Consider the following 20,848-nt stretch of genomic DNA (forward strand, 5'->3'; position numbering starts at 1 on the left):
CAAAAAACAGTGCAATGGGAGGATGTAAGTCCTTTATTAATGGAAGCTCCTAATGATCTGTGTTGAGGCTTAACTAATACATTATGTTAAATTTTGTTATCGACACTTTTAATAGAATTAAAGTTTCAGATATTGACTCCACTGGAATATCACACAGTTTATAGAGCTATAGTTTTATATGGATCACTGATATGCCCAGGTGCTACATGGCTGCACATTTGTTTAAACACGTCCCTCTTTTTTGGGGGGACTTTATTTTGAAACGTCTCGCCGGAAGTCGCTCCCCTCTGTCCGCCGCTGCGCAGCAGCTGCACGCGCTCACGTCCAGTGTTTGACTGAAGCTCGTCGGTGTGACTGTAGAGCAGAACGTGTGCGGCGGTAATGGCTGCCAGGGAGAGTGAGGAAGACAACAAATGAACCCCTGAGAAGCGATTCAAAGGTGAGCCTGATATCATGACAGCCTGCGGGCTAACAAGTGCAGCCTCCGACACATTCACACTATTGTCTTGTCTGCTGTGGCTACTTGGCTTGCAGGTGTGTGTGTGTGTTTTGGGGCTGATTTCTTGATGGCACACACACACACACACACACACACACACACACACATACGCACACGCACACATACACGTATACACACACGTACTCTCGCACACGCACACACAGGACAATAAACTGTCAATACCTTGTACTTACCACGCGTGCCTCCTCCGTGCCCCGCCGCTGGTGCAGTTTGAGAGCAGTGAACTTGTTTTAGATTTAAATTATGTAAGCTGGATGCCGACGTATGTGTCGATGGTGGAGGCGATAGCTGGACTCTTTGTTAGCTGCTGTTAACGTGATTAGCTAACGTTAGCTAACCAACAACATCGTTAGCTGACGGTGTCCAGGCCACAGAGCTGTTAGCCTCTTAGCCAATCAGCCCAGTGGACGTTAATTAGCCCGTTAGCATGCTGGCTATCAGTCTTTATGTCTGGGACGCAGCTTTTTGTTGCAGACTTTTCGGAGATATTTGTCATCTCCCAATGTCACAGCATCACGTCTCTTACCATTTAATTTAAGTTTTCTGGCTAGTCCATTGAATATACTGGCAGGTGTGTAACGTTGTCAGTGTCCAGTGGTTTCCAGTTTGGCAGGTAAACAGTTAATGCACAACTTACTTATATTTTGTTCCAAATCCGACTCAATGTTTTTAAATTCTCATTTAAATGGTCATATGTATTAAAATAACACTGGAATAGGTTTTTATATTATTATCATTACAGTTCTGTTCCTTAATGCAAATACACAGTGAATTTGTGAAACAGTGATTTTCATTTAAGGTCAAATGCTGAAATTATATTTAAATAATTAACTGTCAGCAAATTTAATGTACAATTCCCTTTTTTTAATTTTTATTTTTAATCGAATCTTTTATTTTAAGAAGCAAAACGATCACAGTTTCAATTTCCACTTCTTCAAGTAGAATGTTTTCTGAATTGTTTTGGACTATTAAATGTGATTTAAAATAATTTGACACGTGGCTCAAGTTTCTCTTAAAATGTACTTTTGCTTTTTAAAAATGCCTCATATTTGTATTCTTTGCACCTAATTGTTAGAAACCTCATTAAGACCTTGATCAGTAAAAGAGAGAGCAGCTGTGTTGTGCTTTGACAGGTGAGTGAGGATTCTATGAATGAGTGGGACTTATAGGACACTTGGAGATCCACTAGTTTGGTATATATTATGTACTTGTTGTTTTTAGTGTGAACAGCTGTGCGTTACATGCATCAGTTTGTGGAATGCACTGCATATTGGAGGACGAGCACGCTGTATGCAGGGACATGCAACCGTGAACATCTCACCCTTGTCACATAATAACACTGTAACAGAAACCAGTTTGTGAGATGTGGTGTCCACAGTGGTAGCTTTTGTTGCTTTAATAGATAGTCTGATTGTGTGGTGGTCACCTTGGACATGCCGTATTGTGAGCAGGGCTGATATGTGGTCCTTTATTTTGTGATTTCAATGGCTGAGAGATTCATAACTGCTGTTTTCACATTATATATGTCATCTGCCAGTGTATTGGAGTGATAAGAAGAGAAACGGCAAAGGATGCTGAGAAATGTGCTTACACTTCAGGGAACCAGAGCACACGTCCGTTATCTATCACAGCACCACCCACCTTCTCGCACCAGCATGCTCATCAAGTGGGCACTGCTGGGGAGCAATCAAAAAGAAGTCACTGTTAATGACAGCTAAGGGTTTTGTTTATCTTACAGGACAGGTTTTAATTGTTTATCTAGTCTGTCTTTTTGCAGTACTTCAGAATCCATTTGTGTTTTGGCCACTGTAATCGTCACTATTAGAACAAAACCTGCAGCTGCGAGTAAGACTATACCACAGGGTGTAAATAAAGATGGCTGATGTGCCACCACTTCCTACCAGTGGACAAAGGTAAATCCAAAAGACCTTGAGCATGGGCAATCTGGTGCTGGTGATGCTATTTGCAAGCAGACTCAACTGGGAGTGGAGACATGGTATTGAGTGTCCACCTCCTTCAACGCCATGTAAGCACGACCACTGCAGTCCTGTCTTGGGCTGCCATGGATCCTTGCTATATAATTTTCATAGTTAAATATAATTCGAAAATGCCAGCTATGTAACTAGCTAGCTACTCATCCTTAGCTTTTCCCAATAGTTTGGTTGAGTTCAAAACTTGGCGTAGGACTGAGCAGGAGGTAGTACCTCGAGTCCGATGACACAAAGCAACAGCTTGTAGTTTCCATTTTCAAGATATATTGACTTCACTTCTAGGAGCAGTCATGTTGTTCATGTTTATATACGGCCAGTGGATGGTAACCCACCTCGTTTTAGAAAGGGGAATTTTCTGTTAAAAACACAAAAACTTTGGAAGCGTCCCACTTGATTAGGCTATCTCAGACTGCAGAGGCCACATATTAGCTTGAGCTTAGAGGCTCATAGGCGTCGCTGTCCAGTTTCCAGAAAGCAACGACATGTTCAGCAAACTAAAATGTAAAGAAAACTAAATAAATTCTGCTTATCAACAAAATAATAAACAAATTTCATTCACGCTTGTTTTAGATACCCAAACAAGGCAGCGACATAACGCTGATATTTTGTGCCATTCTTGAAATGTACTTCAAACATCTATCGCACATCTAATGATATCAATCTGCACCATTAGACATGCAAGTTGAATGTCTGCATGTCTTCCATCTCCTGACGCATTTGTCTGAATTAATCATGAGACTGGCGTTATTTCTAGTGAACTTATGCAGCCATTGTTGAACTGCGTGATTTCCAGGTAAACAGGAGAAACTGTGTGATTGTCTCTTAACAATCAGTTTAGTGTAACAAATACCACCACAACATGCTCAACAAGGATTAGATTGGATTCCTCTATCATTACAGGGAAGTAGCCAAGATAAACCCCAAAATGTTTAAGAAACCTGAAAAGAAACCACAATGTTTGTGCTATGAAGCATTTCATTACACTTTAGTTGATCATTTATAGCCAGGTGGGCTGCACGGTGGCTCAGTGGTTAGCACCGTTGCCTTACAGCTAGAAGATCCCTGTTTCGCATCCTGGTTAGTACGTCTGGGATCTGTCTGCGTGGAGTCTCCATGTTCTCCCCGTGCAGCGTGGGTCCTCACCAGCTTCCTCCCACAGTCCAGAAACACGCTGAGGGTTAATTGGTGATTCTAAATTGTCCGTAGCACGGAGTGTGCCTGTTTGTCTCTCTGTGTAGGCCTGCGATAGACTGGCAACCCGTCCAGGGTGTCTCCTGAGTCGGCTGGGATCGGCTCCAGCTACTGATGATGGATGGATTTATAGCCAGCGTTGTTGATTTGCAGACTGTAAAGGCTTCGTGGTGACTGTGGGCTTTGCTAGACTGTCTGCTGTAGGTGAACTAATGGCATATTTGGCTGTGTGCGTCTACTTTTTCGACAAAGTGGCGACAACTTGCTCCAGTATTGTAATGTGCTTTGCGTAAAGTCAGACGTAGTTGGCACACCCACTCCTCCTACAGGGAGTGGAGGCAGAGCGCTGCACACACTACAGGAAATACGGCTTCTATTAAAACACCGTCATTCTTTAATAAGTACCCATACTAATAAAAAGGGGAATAGTGTAGCTTTTAATGGCAGGGTTTGGATGCTTTTATAGGAGCGTGCAACACTACAGCAATGTGCTGCTACTTCACTCTCACACCAGGAGAGACTCACTTCCCACAACAGACCCAGCAGTCCACATCACCGCCTTCTTTAAACAGGATGTGCAGTCAGCTTGTGGCTGTGCTAACCGAACAGGTTAAACAACATGGTGGAGTAATTCATATAATTATTACGTTTTTGTTTACCTTGATTGACAGAGACGAGCTGTGGTCGGAGGAAGTATGCAGGTCCTGTGCTTGAATAAAAGTACAAATATTACACTATTAAAGTCGAGCATTGGAAATGTTGCTTTAAGCAAAAGGATGTGAGTATAATCAGTACATATGATGAATAATAATAAATATACATGATGGCCAAGCTATTGACAAAAAAGGTGCTGGACTGATTAATCAGCTTCGATGACACTCTGGTCGTTTCACTATCACGGAGATCTATTTGGTCAGTAATGATTGATTTAATGATTATTTTTAAATACACTTCTGTACAAAACCTTAATTCATTAAACATTCAATAGGAATGCTTCTTTTTAAAGCAGAATATATGATTTTGTTCTTTCTAACGATCTCTGGAAGGAATCTTCTTAAGTCATATTCACATTTTTAGAGCAACGTTAAGCATTTGCTGAAATAAATGTTCTGTCAAAGATGCTCATCAGATTTGTTTTTGCTGTGTAGGAAAAGTAAGATCTGTGATTTTCTTCCATTGTCTTTGTTTGATGTATATTCACTACTTTTGTCATACGTTGTGCTTCAGATGTTGATGTTTGTTGTATTTCCAATTAGAGCAGCACTTTTTTTTCTTGCAGTATTTGCATATAGCTTCATTCTGTTCTATATCATATTTACTAAAGCTTTTCCAAATGATGACATGGCCTCTGTTTGTTCTACCACTGACAGGTTGTTTGTTAACAAGGTGCGCTTGGATTCATTGTTAAAGCCAAGTTAAGGCAGCTCCAGTGCATTGAGGTTAGGCTGACTGCCTTTGTGAAAAATTTTGTCCAGCATGTCAAGATGAAAAACTGGGCCACTGTGAAAGTCAAAATGTCACTTCATAATCATATTTTATTAATTGCCCCGCCCTGGAGGCAAAGTCCCTGTATGAAGTGAAAGGGACAGGTTTACTCAAAACATGGATCAATACACTGAACAACAATATAAACGCCCGTGTCAAATGTTGTTGCCATGTGGAGTTAACATTTCAACCCAAATATTATTTTTGGGGGGTCTAATGACTATTGTAAGCTTTTTTTTTATTGCATGGCTTTAGAGTCACATCATGCCAAGTCAGCCATTTATACAAGATGAGATTAACACCCATGTTGTTTCTCCACAGTGAGGACTAGGATGGTAAGCAGTCAGCCGAAGTACGAGCTGATCCAGGAGGTGGGCCGTGGCAGTTACGGCGTGGTCTATGAAGCAGTCGTGAAGCGCACAGGAGCACGGGTGGCAGTGAAGAAGATCCGCTGCCACTCTCCGGAGAATGTGGAGCTGGCCCTGCGGGAGTTCTGGGCCCTGAGCAGCATCCAGAGCCAGCACCCGAATGTCATCCACCTGGAGGAGTGTATTCTGCAGCGGGATCAGCTGGCCCAGAGGATGAACCATGGTTCCAGTTCCCCGCTCTATCTCGAGGTGAGCATTCAGAATTTACTGGAACAGGGGAGCCAAGTAGTAATCTGGCAGATTTACACAAAGGTCTGTTAGACTATGGGAATTCAACAGGACAGACAGGACAGAGCAAAATACTGCAGATCAACATATGTCCATGTAAACACTTAGGGAAAAAATGACATTTTAGAGATTGCCTACTAATCATATTATTTTCAAGTTTTCATCAGTTTCACAGTAATCCAGTGATATGTGTCTGTACATCCATGGGTACAGTGCAAATAGGACATAGTAATAGCAGGTTGAGCATATTTTAAATGGTACTAGTGCACAAAATATAGCAGTAACAACCTACAGCTGACATCACAACAGAGAACTGACGATCTTACAGGTTTTAGCTCTACTAGTGGCTTTAATTTCTTTCCATCTTTGTATTGATTGGGATTATGTGTTGGTGCTAACTCTAGACTGTATATAAAAGATGGGCGTAGCCTCTGGGTCTAAAAAGTGAAGTCAATACAGACGTGACGTTAACTAGCTTTAGCCAGCAGGTGGAGACTCCTCTGGTTGTTACAAGAAGTCAGACTGTATAGAAGTCAATGAGAAATTGACCCGACTTATTACTTGATTTATTAAACATTCTATAATGTGCTTATGGTCTCCAAGACTACTTACAAGTAAATTATGGTGCCATTTACAGGTAAATAGAGAATAAAACAGGGTGTGTTTTAATGTAGGGACACCTTGTTGTTACCATTTGGCTGTGCACGGGTGGCAGTGGCTCAGATGGTAGAGCAGGTTCTCCTCTAATCAAGAGGTTTGATGCCCCGCCCCTCCACAGTCCAAGTGTCCGTGGGCACGACACCGAACCCAAAGTTTCTCCAAATGTCAGGCAGGCAGCTTGCATGGCAGCTCTGTCACCATTGTGTATGAATGTGTGTGTGTGTGTGTGTGTGTGTGTAAAATGGCGAATGAGAAACATGTTGTAAAGCACTCTGAGTACCACTGAGTTAGAAAGGAGCTACAAGAGTGCAGGCCATTTACCAAAGTAGTCCCATAATTCTCAGTCAGTCAGATCCAGCCGTTATTTGACTTCAAAACAGTCATCCACAAACTAGTGGTTGACATGACTGGTTACATCCATCTATTCTATATCCAGTGGTGCTACCATGTTGTCATGCCTTTGCTTAAACACTTTCCACTCCCTCCATTTCCACATTAAAGTAGAATTAAACACCAAGCTGATTAAATGCTGAGCAAAAGTTTGAAATACAAGGATGTGCCCCTGGGCAAGATTTAAATTATAGAAGAAGTGATTTTGCTGAAAACAGGATAATTTAGCCTGTAATTATGACTGGAGAGGAGGTGAATAATACCTCACATACACACTGGACACTGACCAGAACACCTCATTTTAGAATCAGCCCACCTCCCCTAGAACAAAAACATCTGTCTGAGTGGACTTTAGTGTACCAGTGAGACAGAAGTGTATCATGTTAAAACTCATTTTCTAATCTGGTGCACTTGTTAAATGAAGGGTTTTGTTGTAGCCTAAAGAAGATGCCCTCAGTACTACATGGCTGCTACTGCCCCACCCCTTACTTCCAGTGGTAGTATGGTGCAGGGATGCTGCAGTTGGTGCCGTTGCTTTGTTTAAGTGCTAAGGGTTGCTAGATGGATTTGATTATATCTAAATGGATTGATAAGAATTGAGTGTACTTCATGGACTTGGAGGTCATCGTGGTCGGGAACTGACTGAACATGACTGAGGAAAAAGTTGAAGTGTATGCTTGCTTACTGTATAGCTTTGTAAGTTCTGGCTGTCAGCTGATTTTGCTTCATTATTTAATTGCATGTGCCACTGAAGCCTTTGATTATAGCGTAGTGCTTGTCTTTCACTACAAAGACTGTTGGAGCTGCACACAAGACAGAGCTTTCTCTCTGTGTACATTTTGTTTAAACACTGTCAGTGAAAGAGACATTGCAGCTACAGAAGTGAAACTTAAATAATCTATTCTGTGCTCATGCAAGCATGTGATTACAGCTATAAGTTAAAGCAGGGTTGTCACGGTCTGACACTGTGGTCTCCTCAGTCAGCACTGACATATCTGCATCCCAACCTCACCTCTCCCTTCAGATGAATACATTCATCTGAGGGGAGAGGCTCGGTGTCGTGTTCAGTAACATAACAACACTGTGGATGGGACAGTGTTAGTCTGATAAAAAATATTAATAATTAAAAGTTAGTTTCTCACTTTTATTATTGTTTTTTTTAAATCTTAAAGGTAAAGTCAGTGTCCCAGGTACACTGGTTTGCTGTTATGGTTTCAAGTATTTGATTTTGGGCAGTTACATGTTGTGTCTTTAGTGTATAAATTTCTCTGCAGACTCACAACCAGATTTAAAGTCTGTGTCCTCCAAGTTTTCTTTTTTTTTTAGTAGAGAACAGGTGTGGCTCAGGGAGGAGCAACCAGACTATCAAGCACTGGAAAATTACAGTGATTAGGAACGCAAGCGTTTCATACAAGATAAAAGTGTAACGACATCCAAAATGAAACCAGAACAGAACGTGCAGCTGTGCAGGCTGCTGATGTATGCGTTAGAACACTGAACAGACGTGGTCAGAAATAAAATGAAAACATCACTGTTGTGTTTTGTGGGTCAAACAATCCTACAGCATTAAAAACCCTGGGCCCAAAATATTCTGCTTTTTGTGGGCCCAGTTCTAGAACTTTAATACTGACACATTTTGACTTTTCATCAAGTTACTCGTTAAATTTAACGTTAATTGACAACAACTGATATGAGCTGCTAATGTCGCTCATTTTAGCCAAAGTGACGCCACCGCCGACTGAAATGAGGAGCTTCTCTGTGAGTGTTTCTGCGCTCTGATCTTTCCTAATGAGAACGATACACAAATACATGAAATCTGTCAGTATTTACTGCCACCTCTAAGATGTATTAATGCTCCGGACATGCAGCCGTTACACTTTGGTTTTGATGTTGTTGGTCATTTCAGTTGAGTCACAAGCTCAGGTGCTGTGACGGATGTGGCCAGTAGAAATGGCATCTTCCTTGTTGAGGTGCAACAGTGCAGCATTTCTTCTTCCAAACACGGTGAGACCCATCGGTCAGTTTGTTATTTCATGGTCATAGCAGTTCAGTTTTTCTTTGACCTTATTGTGTAACAAGACAATTATTCCAAATGATGTTGACAGTAATGTTTATTTATTTTATAGTCTGATGAACATTTGTGTTTTAATTCATGCTTTTCAGTCAATGTTTTTTCAGACCAACAAAGCAGTTTTAGTGATTGTTAGTGGCAACTGCAAAGTTATATAAAGTTATGTGCTGTCCCAATACACAACAAACTCACTGCCTAAGTGTGAATGCCCCGAGTAGTGAGTCCTGGCTGCCCAAACCTTTACTGCACGTCAGTCCTCTGCTCTCTGACTTTTAATTACTGTCTACATAAAAGTAAGTCACTATTAATCAAGAAAAACTGATATTGTTGCTCTCTGTCTTACATAACCGTAAATGTTGTCAGGTGATCTGCCCCGCCCACTCTTTACAGGCATTGTTTGCTCTCCAGCGATGCCAGAAGCAGAACTGATGAACATCAGTGTTTTGGTATCAAAATGCTGGACCAAACGTTTCTGTCCATGAGTCACAGAGACGATTACAGACTTCAGAGGAAGTAGAAAACCGTGTTCAAAGAGCACTCGATGGCCTCAAGTCGCTGTGTCTTAGAGTTTCTGTAATGAATTGGAAGCCTGTTTGGATTTAGGGTGCATCATAACATCCTGTGACATATTTGATATAATATATAAGAGCTATCCATTTCTGCCCACAGCTGACAGTTGTGCTGCATTGATCCTAGTGCATGTTTGTGTGGCAATGTAGATACAACAGGTTAGACATACAGATCTGTGACTTTTTTCAGTATCACAATGTGACTCGTCAGCAACAAGCCTCATGCTTTTTCTGTAAACTCGTATTACAGTTATTAGCATTGGAAATGCACAGTTCTGGATGCCCTGGATATCAGTGCAAATGCTGGCACTGATTTATTTGCATGTGAGCTGCTTGGTGTGCGTTAGGAGAAGAGCTGGAGGTTTCTGGTTGGCCTGTGTTGTCTGTGGCCCCACTGTCACATAAATGTGTTGTCAGGTTGAGGTGGGGGTTGGGCTGGGGGCTCCCCTTTCCAGTCAACCTGTCTGCAGCCTGTCATGTTGTAGAGCCTCCCTGCTGTCTGACGGCAGGCTCCCAGGCCTGATTATAGCCTGTGAGCAACTCGCAGGCCTATTGTCAGACTGTTCGTTCAGTTTTCTGCAGCGCTTGCATTGGACACTTTCCCAGAATCTCTTTATCCCAGCACTCTTTTTTTCTTTTTCATTGCTTTGTAATGTTCCAGTACGTGCTTACAGAAAAGCAAATGATAATAGGGCGGAATTATCTGACCGCACCAACTGTGGGATAGTCTACATCTATTCTTTTTGGGTCGTGGATTCCTTGGCTAGTGGCATGTCCAACAACTGGCAGCCATTTGTTTACAACAGGGTTTCCACTAGGAGTTGCCTATTACACATACTGAGAACATTTGTTTTGCTTGTGAAGCAGTTTACACGAGAAGCTTCAATGCATGATTTATCTGGTTCAACTTATCGGTATGCTTCAGCTAACTCTTAAACAACTTCAGCTGGTATTTGAACATCTCTCACAGGCTGTAGACAAACTGGCAGCACTGCACACATCTTAAAGTGACACTGGATGTGCTCCCTAATCACCTGACGGTTTTACTACCTTTATCTCATCTTTTAGTTCATCTGATTTCAGTATGGAAGTCATAAAATCAAACTGTTGAAATTAAATTATAAATGTCTTTTGTAAAAAAAGAATTGACTGTTTGTTCTGGAAGTAAAACGGGTAATGAATGAATGTCGTCAGAACAGCGGTCGGCAACCTTCAACACTCAAAGATCCATTTGGACCCGTTTCCCACAGAAAAGAAAAAGCCGGGAGCCACAAAACCTTTTTGACATCTGAAATGAAGATAACACAGATAGCATATATCGTTTTTACATTAATGCTATGTATAAAAACAACTATAGTGTGTTGCATTTATCAAATTAATGAACTACCACATAGAAAACATAATTTTATTTCTGCAACAAAAACATTTTGAACTCTGAAAAAAAAGACGCTGGGTTGAAGGTTGCTTTCAAATAAAATACTCGATGTCTATTTGAGTTCTCCTCGTATTCATGAAATAGAAATTATCCACCTGCAGCAAAGTAAAACTGACATGTGGTTGGCCTGCTGACTGCAGCTGGACTGCTGACCAGACTGTTAGGACGGGAGGAGCTCACAGTAGCACCCACTACTGGCTGACGATAGCAACTGCAGAACGATGTGTGTTTTCACATCAGAGTCTCCAAAACACCATAAAAATCTCCATAAACACCAGAAAGAGTCGCTAGATTGGTTGCCAGTCACTTTTGACTAAAAACAAAACAAAAAAAAGTCGCCAAGAGGATTTGGAAAGTCGCCAGATTTAGCGAGAAAGTCACAAAGTTGGCGACACTGTGCGGCTGTGTCCGAAATCACCCACTCACTCCCTACTCCCTATATAGTGATCACTATAGTGCACTATGTAGGGCATAGGGAGTGATTTCGGACACAGCCTGTGTGTGCTGGCGGGTGTGACGCATATTTTGAGCGACAAAAAAAAATAATTAAACACGTTTTATTTTATTATAATCTTCAATTCAGAATTGTATTTTAAAAACTAACAAGCTGAAAACAATACATTTAAATTAAATACTCATTTATTTTCCAAAGCCACATGGAGCCGCAGCAGAGGTATAAAAGAGTTGCTGACCCCTGGATTAGAAAAATTAGTTTTGGTGCATTTGTTCAGTCATAGATGGTGATATGTGTGAAATAATTTCTACGCATCCATAGGTCTCACCTCAGCTGATAATCAGTGCAATTCAAAGATCATTTCAAATTTAAAAGCGCTTGTATTACATTTGCCAGTTCAGCGTTTTTTGTACGACTGCCACCAAACGTTTTTAAAACGAGTGACTGATACTGTCTCCATGCAGCCTTTTGCTTTTCTCATTGTTCATTATCAAACCGGTGGCTTTTCTCTGGTTAATACAAAACACCATCTATCAAATTCCAGAAACACGTTCTATTTAATCTTAATTTAATGAGAGATGGATGTAACCTCATGGGTTTGTGGTCTGCTGTCAAAAAGCGAGATTAAATGAACTTCCGGTGGCAAAGATAAAAGATGAGAGGCCTCTCACGCGGCTTTGAGTTAAAGAATGGCCACAGAAAGGGAGGTGGGAGACAAACATGCTCTGAATACAAAGCCAGAGCAACCCAACGTGTTTGGTTCTTCAGGTCTTTGCATTGCAGAACTGTTTGTCACCATATCAATAATTAAGTCTGTGGGCATTGGAGGTAATGCTTTATGTTTATTTCCTGTAAACGCAGGCGTCTGACTGCTTGTTCAGTGGCTAAATTTTGGCTTTGCAGGTAATTTAATTCATATGTTAATCAGGATCACATCATCTTTTTTCTGAGAATAGAATGTCTTTTAATGTGACTATTGCCTTTCAGCTGGTGGCAGAGCAGACACAGGAGGGCTCTGGATCAGGCACCTTGTCTGTTTTGCTCTAGCTGCTATGGCTGTAATATAATATGCTAATGTCAGCTAATCAACCTTGAAAAGCTAAGCCCATGTGAAGGTTTTGTTTCATGTTTTGGTGGGGAGTTGATGGAGCTGGTGGGATTGGTGCCAGTTGCTGGTGTACCTGTGCCGTGGTCCATCACTGTATTAAAGTGTATTTATATGTGCTTTTTCTTCTGTGTTTGCACTGCAGCTGGTGGAGACATCTCTGAAGGGGGAGATCACCTTCGACCCGTGCTGTGCCTACTACTTGTGGTTCGTCATGGACTTCTGTGACGGGGGCGACATGAATGCATACCTGCTGTCCCGTAAGCCCAGCCGCAAGACCAACACCAGTTTCATGCTGCAGCTGGGCAGCGCCCTGGCCTTCCTGCACCGCAACCAGATCATACACCGTGACCTCAAACCAGACAACATCCTCATCTCCCAGGCCTGCACGCCAGCCGGCTCATCTGAGCCAACTCTCAAAGTGGCCGACTTCGGCTTAAGCAAGGTCTGCTCAACCTCTGGCCTCAACCCTGAGGAGCCGGCCAGCGTGAACAAGTGCTTCCTGTCCACAGCTTGTGGGACGGACTTCTACATGGCCCCGGAGGTCTGGGAGGGCCACTACACGGCCAAGGCAGATATCTTCGCCCTGGGGGTGATAATCTGGGCCATGGTCGAGCGCATCACCTTTGTTGATGTGGAGACTCAGAAGGAGCTGCTGGGGAGCTATGTGCAGCAGGGCTCAGAGATTGTACCCTTAGGAGAGGCCCTGTTAGAAAACCCAAAGATGGAGCTGCTGATCCCCGCCAGGAAAAAGAGCATGAACAGCCACATGAAGCAGCTGATCAGGGAGATGCTGTCGGCCAACCCTCAGGAACGGCCCGACGCCTTTGAACTGGAGCTCAGACTGGTCCGTATTGCTTGCAGAGAGCTGGACTGGGACACGTGATGGATGAGCAAGCAGCATCACAGACTCCGCCCATCAAGCACATGTACACATTTCATCAGCTACTGTTATCCCAGAGGGTCACGTAACGGGGGATTATTGTTTTAAACTAGGGAACAATAACTAGAATAGTCATTGTTTGTATTGTGGCTTAAACTTCATCCACTGTCCAAGCACATACAGTCTTCTACTTGCTGTGTCTTTATATTGAAGGGGAGAGATGTGACACCCACCACTGCTGCTGCTCCAAACTGCAGTTTAGTCTCAGGCTAATCACATCACAGCTTCCACTTCCTCCTTACACAATCACTTGAGCGTGATGGAAGAGCAAAATGACCCTCGAAGTCCTGCGTTCAATTAGAAGGGAAAGTCAGAGTGACAGCCAAACAGCTTGTCTCCAAATACCATCTTGAACTCGGTGCTAATTGTTACTCAATGCAATATGAGACATTATCCTGTGATCTACATTTATCCAAAGGGCCGATACTAAAACCCAATCACCTCGATGTGTGGAATGTTTTGAAGCCGTTTGTGACTTTGGCAAAACCTGACGTAAAAACTCACTTCAGCATGGTCTTGACCACCAGCATTAATATTTACAATATTTGCATCAAGATTTGAGTCTATTATGGAATAAATTGCAGATATGCCCTAAATGCTCAGGTAATAAAAATATACAGCATGATGGTATTTGTAGACAAATGTCTACTGTCAAGGTCAGTTTTGTTCTGTTGTCTTGAAGAAGGAAACCGACCAAACTTTGGTGCTTTGCCCCCCCTCCCCTCCTTTGGCCTGTTTTATTGGCTTTGTGGGTTGAGGTCATTTTAACCACGTTTCCGGTGCTTGTGGTTGTTGTTTTCATTGCAAATTTCAAGATAAGTTGAGCGGTCCCAGACTAACCCCTAACATGGTTATTTATTTATGTGGAGCCTTAAACACAAAACTCTTAATTTTAATAACCTCACTGTCAGTAAGGCAGAGAGACTAAAAGGATCATTCAGGTTTATTACAAGTGGGTTCTCAGTTTCATAGTTGTCACTGTATTCATTAAAGCCCCTTTCGGACATACGTAACATTTCAAGTCCTAAAGTGAGTTCAAACAAGGATGACTTTTATATTAATGTGCCTTCTGGCTTTATTCAGACCTGACAGACTGTTATGGAGGGAGCATCGAACACCCACGACTAGACAATACAGACAGTTTAATACACTGTATGAGATCCTTACAGTGTAGTAATGCTGCCTGGTTATCCTGGTTATCCTGGCTGTCCTGGTTATACTGGTTATCCTGGTTGTCCTGGTTGTCCTGGTTATCCTGGTTATCCTGGTTGTCCTGGTTATCCTGGTTATCCTGGTTGTCCTGGTTATCCTGGTTGTCCTTGGTCTGGCAGATAGCTACACATAAAAATGTAATTATGTCAGACTGTGTGCAAGCCTCCCTATCCATCCATGCTAGGGCTGCAACTAGAACATATTGACATTGTTGATTAATCTGTGGGTTTTTTTGGTCTATTTTCAGAAAATCCTGAGAAAATATCCATCAGTGTTTTCCACAGCCCAAGATGATATCGTCACACTGCAGTCCTTCTCAATGTGACTGCATTCATTCATACTGGCTCCATGTTGAAAGTGATATGAAAGCACTACTAGGTTTTTTAGTGTGGGTGCCCAGTGCAGGCTGTTTATTCAGACCTGAGATGACCATGGGTTACAGTGATAGCAGTGGAAGATATACCACTCACAATGTTCAGTAGTAACTTTCGGCGCTTAATTTCAAACAAAACTAGCTTTGGCTTTTTAGCAGGTGTTCTTCAGTTTTGCAGGCTGAAATCATAGCTGTCACAATGTCTGCGATGCATGTCTTGTGTTCCCAGGTCTCAGCAGTTATTTTGGTGAACATAGTATAATCATATTCAGTAGAAAAACTATGAAAATGCAGCTAAAGTTGTAATAAATCAGAATGATCCTTTAATAAGAAAATCCCAACAAGCGAGCGCACTACAACAAAGCAGTCTGGGACTTTGTGGAGTGACTCCCCCACACGTGGCAAACAAATCTACTCCAGAAAAATCCCTGCGTTGCCTAAAAATCTATTTATTATGTGAAGTTGGAACTGCTGGCATTATAAGAGCAGTGACATGAATATTCACATGCGAGTCCGTTCAGACCTGAATGTGTAAAAGGGGCGAGGAATTCAGTGAAAGCACTTTTATTTCGTTGTTTATATTTATTCCTCCTAACTACCTACTGTATTATTTGGTGAAGCTCCGTGAGGCTGGATTGGGTGCGATAACTGCGTTGGTATTTGTTTACCAGGCTGAACACAATGTCAGCCAGCGGTCCTTACTTATGCATGCAGTACCTCTCACCTTCAGGAAAGAAGTGAGGGAAGACATCAGCACACGCCATCCTCTACCAGCCAGAGGAACTCTGCTTTTTCTGTTTTCTTTGACACATAATACTGTTGTGTTTAGCTTGATCTCCTCTCACTGTGTCACTGCTCCTCGTTTCCTTTGGCTCTGAATCTTACAGTAATCCCTTTCTTCATGCTTCCGACAGGCTAATTCTAAGCCTATTAAGTTGTTTCAGCACTTGGCAGAGGATCATGCTCGGGACCCCTTTTGCCTTTCAGGTCATACATAATGTGTGCACTTTTACAAATTTTTACAAGAACCCAATAAAAACCAAACAATCTTGGCTGCCTCTCTGCTCTTAAGCTGGCAGAAAATCAAATTTCCCTTGACTTGTTGCCAACATTTATCTGCGAGATGGCCTTTAATTCCCCCCTGTAGCTGTAATAGTTTGATTTCCTGTCATGATGCAATTGAGATTTGCCTTCACTTTCTTTTTTGACACTAGAGTGGCCTCACTGATATTGCACTCAAACACAGAATTGGCAGAAGCTGTGGTTGAGCTGCATGGCGTTGGATGAACCCGTAGCGCTGTGCTTTGGTAGGAATAGCAATACCACTAAATCAGTATTACAGCGCCTGTCTTTACTGCAGGACTTCTTGCGCTGCTTCGGACAATGTCGCTTCAAGAATGTTGCTTTCTGTACGCGAGCAGCAAACCTTGGACTCAAAGTAGGCCACCCATATCCTCAGAGCTCGAAGCAGAGCAGAGGATGATGGGTAGAGTCATTTCCGGCCAAATTTCTTGCTTCTACCCTACTAGACGAGGGGGAGGATGAGGAGGAGGAAGGCACTTTGCTTCCTGTGAGGTTTGAGACATTTGCCAAACAAATGCTAGGTCTGGGGTCTGGAGACTTCTCCCTCTGATTTGTTGTATTAAATTCCTTTGCACATGTGTAAATACTGTATAGGATCAACAGGGGATGAACAGGCTGATGTACATTTGACTGGATGTGCTCTGTTTTCAAGAGCCTGATTGTTTGACATGTAAATTGCTGTGATGGCCTCAGTTTTTTCAGCTCTCGATTCAGCATCAGTTTCCTTCAATCACTGGAAAGATGTGATATACTTACAGGTTAATACAGTTGGTGTGCTAGTGATAATTGTATGTTTGTCATTGGCCTATTGTTTGTGATTTTGTGTAAGCAAAAGCTGGTATACGACGTGGGTCAGCTCCATTCTGTCTGGTAGCGGAGCCATCTGGAAAAGGAACCGTCTCCTTTGGAATATTTGGTCATCAGTCAAATACACCACTTTACAAAGCCCTGATTCAGGACCATCATGTGATGTACCAGTGTACTGCTTTGCTATCTCTGACATGTCAGTCACTGAGCTGTGCTTAGAAGAGTGATGGAAACCAGATGGTTACAAATGAAAAAAAACCAAGAGTACGCTCAGTGCTGCCAGCAAAGAGAAGTCACTGTATCGCATTTACATACAAATACTGTGTCCCCATCGCAGAGGATGGATGGTATAGATAATAAAGGTTTCAATATTAATAACTAGTGAGCGTTCACCTACAAGATGCAAGTCACGATGGAGATAAGGTCAGAGGTAGCTGTGTTCTTCAATCGTCTATCTCGCGTGTCTGACAGATAAGCTGCTATTTTAACCAACTGTCTGCTCATGTTTTACTTGCGCAATACACCCATTAATGTACAATATGTAATAATGTGTAATAGTTAATTGTTCCATTTCACATCTTATGGAGCTGCAGAGATCAGGTGTTGGTCTCTGAGTACTTCCTGGGTTCCCTACAGCTCAGTGCCGCTTCTGAACACCTCTAATGTCAACAGACAGAGCTGCTAATACGCCTTCCAAGTGGACACAGCCTGAGTCTATCTCCGTCACATTCACTGGCCTGAATATAGGCTGAGTGGAAATTCTGCTGCTGTTTTTTAAATGGTATCGCACCGTTCGAAATCCAATTTGACAAACTTGCATCATTTGAAAGCCCACAGCCTCGTGTTGTTACCCATTTTAAGATAGCAGTGCAGCAGCAACTTTGTTCCAGCATAACACTAGTTTTTAACTGTTGTGTCAACTTTCGGTGCAAAATGCTTCCCAACTGTTGGTCTTTTTTTGGTTTAAAAAAAAAAAAAAGTGTTGGTGTGAGAATATTAACGTTTGCCGTATACGAGTTCTCATAATTATGATATCTCCAATATGACATGAATTTCCCACAAAAGTGAGTGAAAGAAGTATATTCCCATAATAAATATGAATATTTATTATAGACTGTTGTCAAATTAATGGAAAAACCTGAGCCCTTGTCCCTTGGGGGACGTTTTGCTGACATGGTTCCCTCAGAGGGAACAGTCACTGCTCATCGGTACAAAACTGTTCTGATTGATCCCCTCAGTTTGGATGAAACATTTCTGTCCTGATGTAAATGTTCTCTTCCAGGATGACGGTGCCTCCATCCACAGGGCACAAGGGGAATAATGAAAATAATGTAAATCATGCTACAGCCTTCATAGTCACCAGACTTCAGCTCAACTCCATCACCATCATCAAAACACCAAATGAGGGAACAGGACGGTTCCCTATCCGTCCAGTAGAGTTCCTGACATTTGGAGAATCAATGCCAACGAGCAGTAAAACTGTTCTGGTGGTCCAACACCTTACTGAGACATTTATGTTGGTTTTTCCTTTATTTTGTCAGCTGTCTGTATATACACTTAATTTCTGAGTATGCATGTAGTGGATACAACTACCCCAAAATGCAATCCTCAGAGGAAACAGGAGCGACTCACAGCCTGAAAGACTTTACACGACGATAACTGTATTACTTCTTTGGAATGTAAGCGCCAGTCTAATGCAACAAAGAGTCACGGCTCTGGGACACGGTTCATGTATAATACGGCAGTGCATTGTGATATCTGTTACACTAGCTGGCGTCTGGGCAGTCTGTTTTGTAGTAGCTGTAATGGAAGAGCTGTTTCTTGCTGTGGCAAAAATCTTTGTTTTTAACCTGCTTGACACTAAGTTTGTCTTTTCCAACAGCCTTCTTTCTCAAAACCACTTCTTTGCCCTGCTTAGTGACTGAAATGTTGGTCCTGTGAGTCCTGGATCAGGGCTACACTTCACATGTCCTGTGTCAGATGAAGAACACACTCCTGTCAAATAACACACCTGAGCTCACAGCCAGGCAAACTTCTGCGCTCACACTTTTATATGAACAATTTTTGCTTTGTCATTGTAAGATATTTTGAAGAGATTAAATGAAGTTTATCAGACGTGGAGTGAACACCTGTCAATCACTGTTGAATTGATGGAATTTAATAAAAAACCAAACAAACAAAACGCTGCTGAAATAATTGAATGGCGTTAAAAAGTGGAGCATGTACAATGAGTTTGTAACCGATCACTTTCTCCTGGGTCATGGCACATGAAATGAATCAAATATGAAAGTTCACAGCTGACCCCCTCAGAATACTGTTTTCTTTAATGTACTGTAGCCTCAGTATATTTAATGAAGTCATGCAAAAGTTGACCTTCATCCTACCTACAGTACCAGTAAGAAGTCTGGACACACCTTCTCATTCAAACCAGAATATATTTTGGATTACATTTATTGATATTAAAGTCGCCCCCTTTTGCTTTGATGACAGCTGTGCTCACTCTTGGCATTCTCTGTCAGCTTCAAGAGGTGGTCTCTGGAATGGTTTTACATGAACAGATGTGCCTTGTCAAGAGTCAATTTGTGGAATTATTTGCCGTCTTAATGTGTTTGAGACCATCAGCTGTGTTGTGCAGAGGTGGGGTTAGTACACAGTAGACAGCCATATTTGACTGCTGTTGTAATCCATAGTATGGCAAGAACCACTCAACTCAGTAAAAAGAAATGACAGTCCATCATCACTGTAAGACATGGAGGACAGTCGATCTGGGAAATTTCAGCAACTTCAATGTATCCTCTAGTGCAGCTGCAAAAACACGATGATGAAACTGGCTCTTCCCAGGAAAACAAGGCAAAGAGTTACCTCTGCTGCAGAGGATTAATTCATTAGTTACCAGCCTCAGAAACCACAAATTAACAACACCTCAGATTAGAGCCCACATGTATTCTTCACAGAGTTCAAGTTGCAGACAAATCTCGACATGAACTGTTCAGAGGAGACTGTGTGAATCAGGCCTTCATGGTCAGATAACTGCAAAGGTCACCAGTTTATCACAGGGCTACACTTAGAGACAACCAAGCACATGTACACCTACGGACAATTTACAATCACCAATTAACCTCAGCATGTTTCTGGACTGTGGGAGGAAGCCGGAGAACCCGGAGAGAACCCACGCTGCACGGGGAGAACATGGAGACTCCACGCAGAAAGATCCTGGGTGTCCTCTCTGGGACACGAACCAGCGACCTTCTTGCTGTGAGGCAACGATGCTAACCACCGAGCCACCTTGCAGCTCTTGTTTAACACTTTAAAACATTTAATAGACATTAAACAGGTGCAGCTTTGCTACTGAAACTCCCATTAAATGGATGTTTAAAGTTGGTTATAAAAAGTTGTGCTGAATAAAAAACTGATTTTGTGTTCTTTGTTTTGACATCTGGACTGGATGTAGAATTGAGTTGGTAATAATAATAATAATAATAATAATAATAATAATAATAATAATGGAAAACATTGCAGGATTTCATTAGATATACTATAGTTAATGTAAAATGAATCTGCTGATCCTGACGGGGTCGGGTGAGAGGAACTGATTGATTTTTAATATAATAACCCTCCTCTGGTCCTTCTGTTTGTTCCTGTCCTGCATCACAGTTAATTGGTAAATTCAGTTCACCTGATGGGCATAAAGAAGCTGCCAGCATGGTGAGCTGGATGCTTTTAGTGCGTCCAGCCTCGTTCTTTTTTCTGGCTTCTTAGGTAGAAACATCACTGAAGCACATCTGTAGCTAACCAGGTGATGCTTAACTTTGATCTTGGAAATGGCAAATCAAGGTAAGTGACAGCAGAAGCTCTGAAGCAAACAGTTTTGTCATTTGACCTAAAACAAACTCAACATATTGT

General features: G+C 42.0%; 1 protein-coding gene and 1 long non-coding RNA gene across 2 annotated transcripts; one reads left to right on the forward strand and one right to left on the reverse strand.

Annotated features, from left to right (window-relative positions):
- Window positions 1–333: 333 nt before the first annotated feature.
- Window positions 334–14,700, forward strand: pdik1l (PDLIM1 interacting kinase 1 like). The gene is made up of 3 exons (XM_008295663.1): window positions 334–439; window positions 5,509–5,804; window positions 12,673–14,700. The coding sequence occupies exons 2-3, from the start codon at window positions 5,520–5,522 to the stop codon at window positions 13,411–13,413; spliced, it is 1,026 nt and encodes a 341-aa protein (XP_008293885.1). The 5' UTR covers window positions 334–439; window positions 5,509–5,519; the 3' UTR covers window positions 13,414–14,700.
- A 1,404-nt stretch (window positions 14,701–16,104) lies between these two features.
- On the reverse strand, window positions 16,105–19,121 carry LOC103367582 (uncharacterized). The gene is made up of 2 exons (XR_520732.1): window positions 18,597–19,121; window positions 16,105–18,534 (listed from the first exon to the last, which is right to left on the reverse strand). It is a non-coding gene; the product is annotated as an uncharacterized LOC103367582 (long non-coding RNA).
- Window positions 19,122–20,848: the final 1,727 nt, after the last annotated feature.

Source organism: Stegastes partitus, unplaced genomic scaffold (assembly GCF_000690725.1).
Source record: "Stegastes partitus isolate 25-593 unplaced genomic scaffold, Stegastes_partitus-1.0.2 Scaffold1064, whole genome shotgun sequence".
Taxonomy (NCBI): Eukaryota; Metazoa; Chordata; class Actinopteri; family Pomacentridae; genus Stegastes; species Stegastes partitus.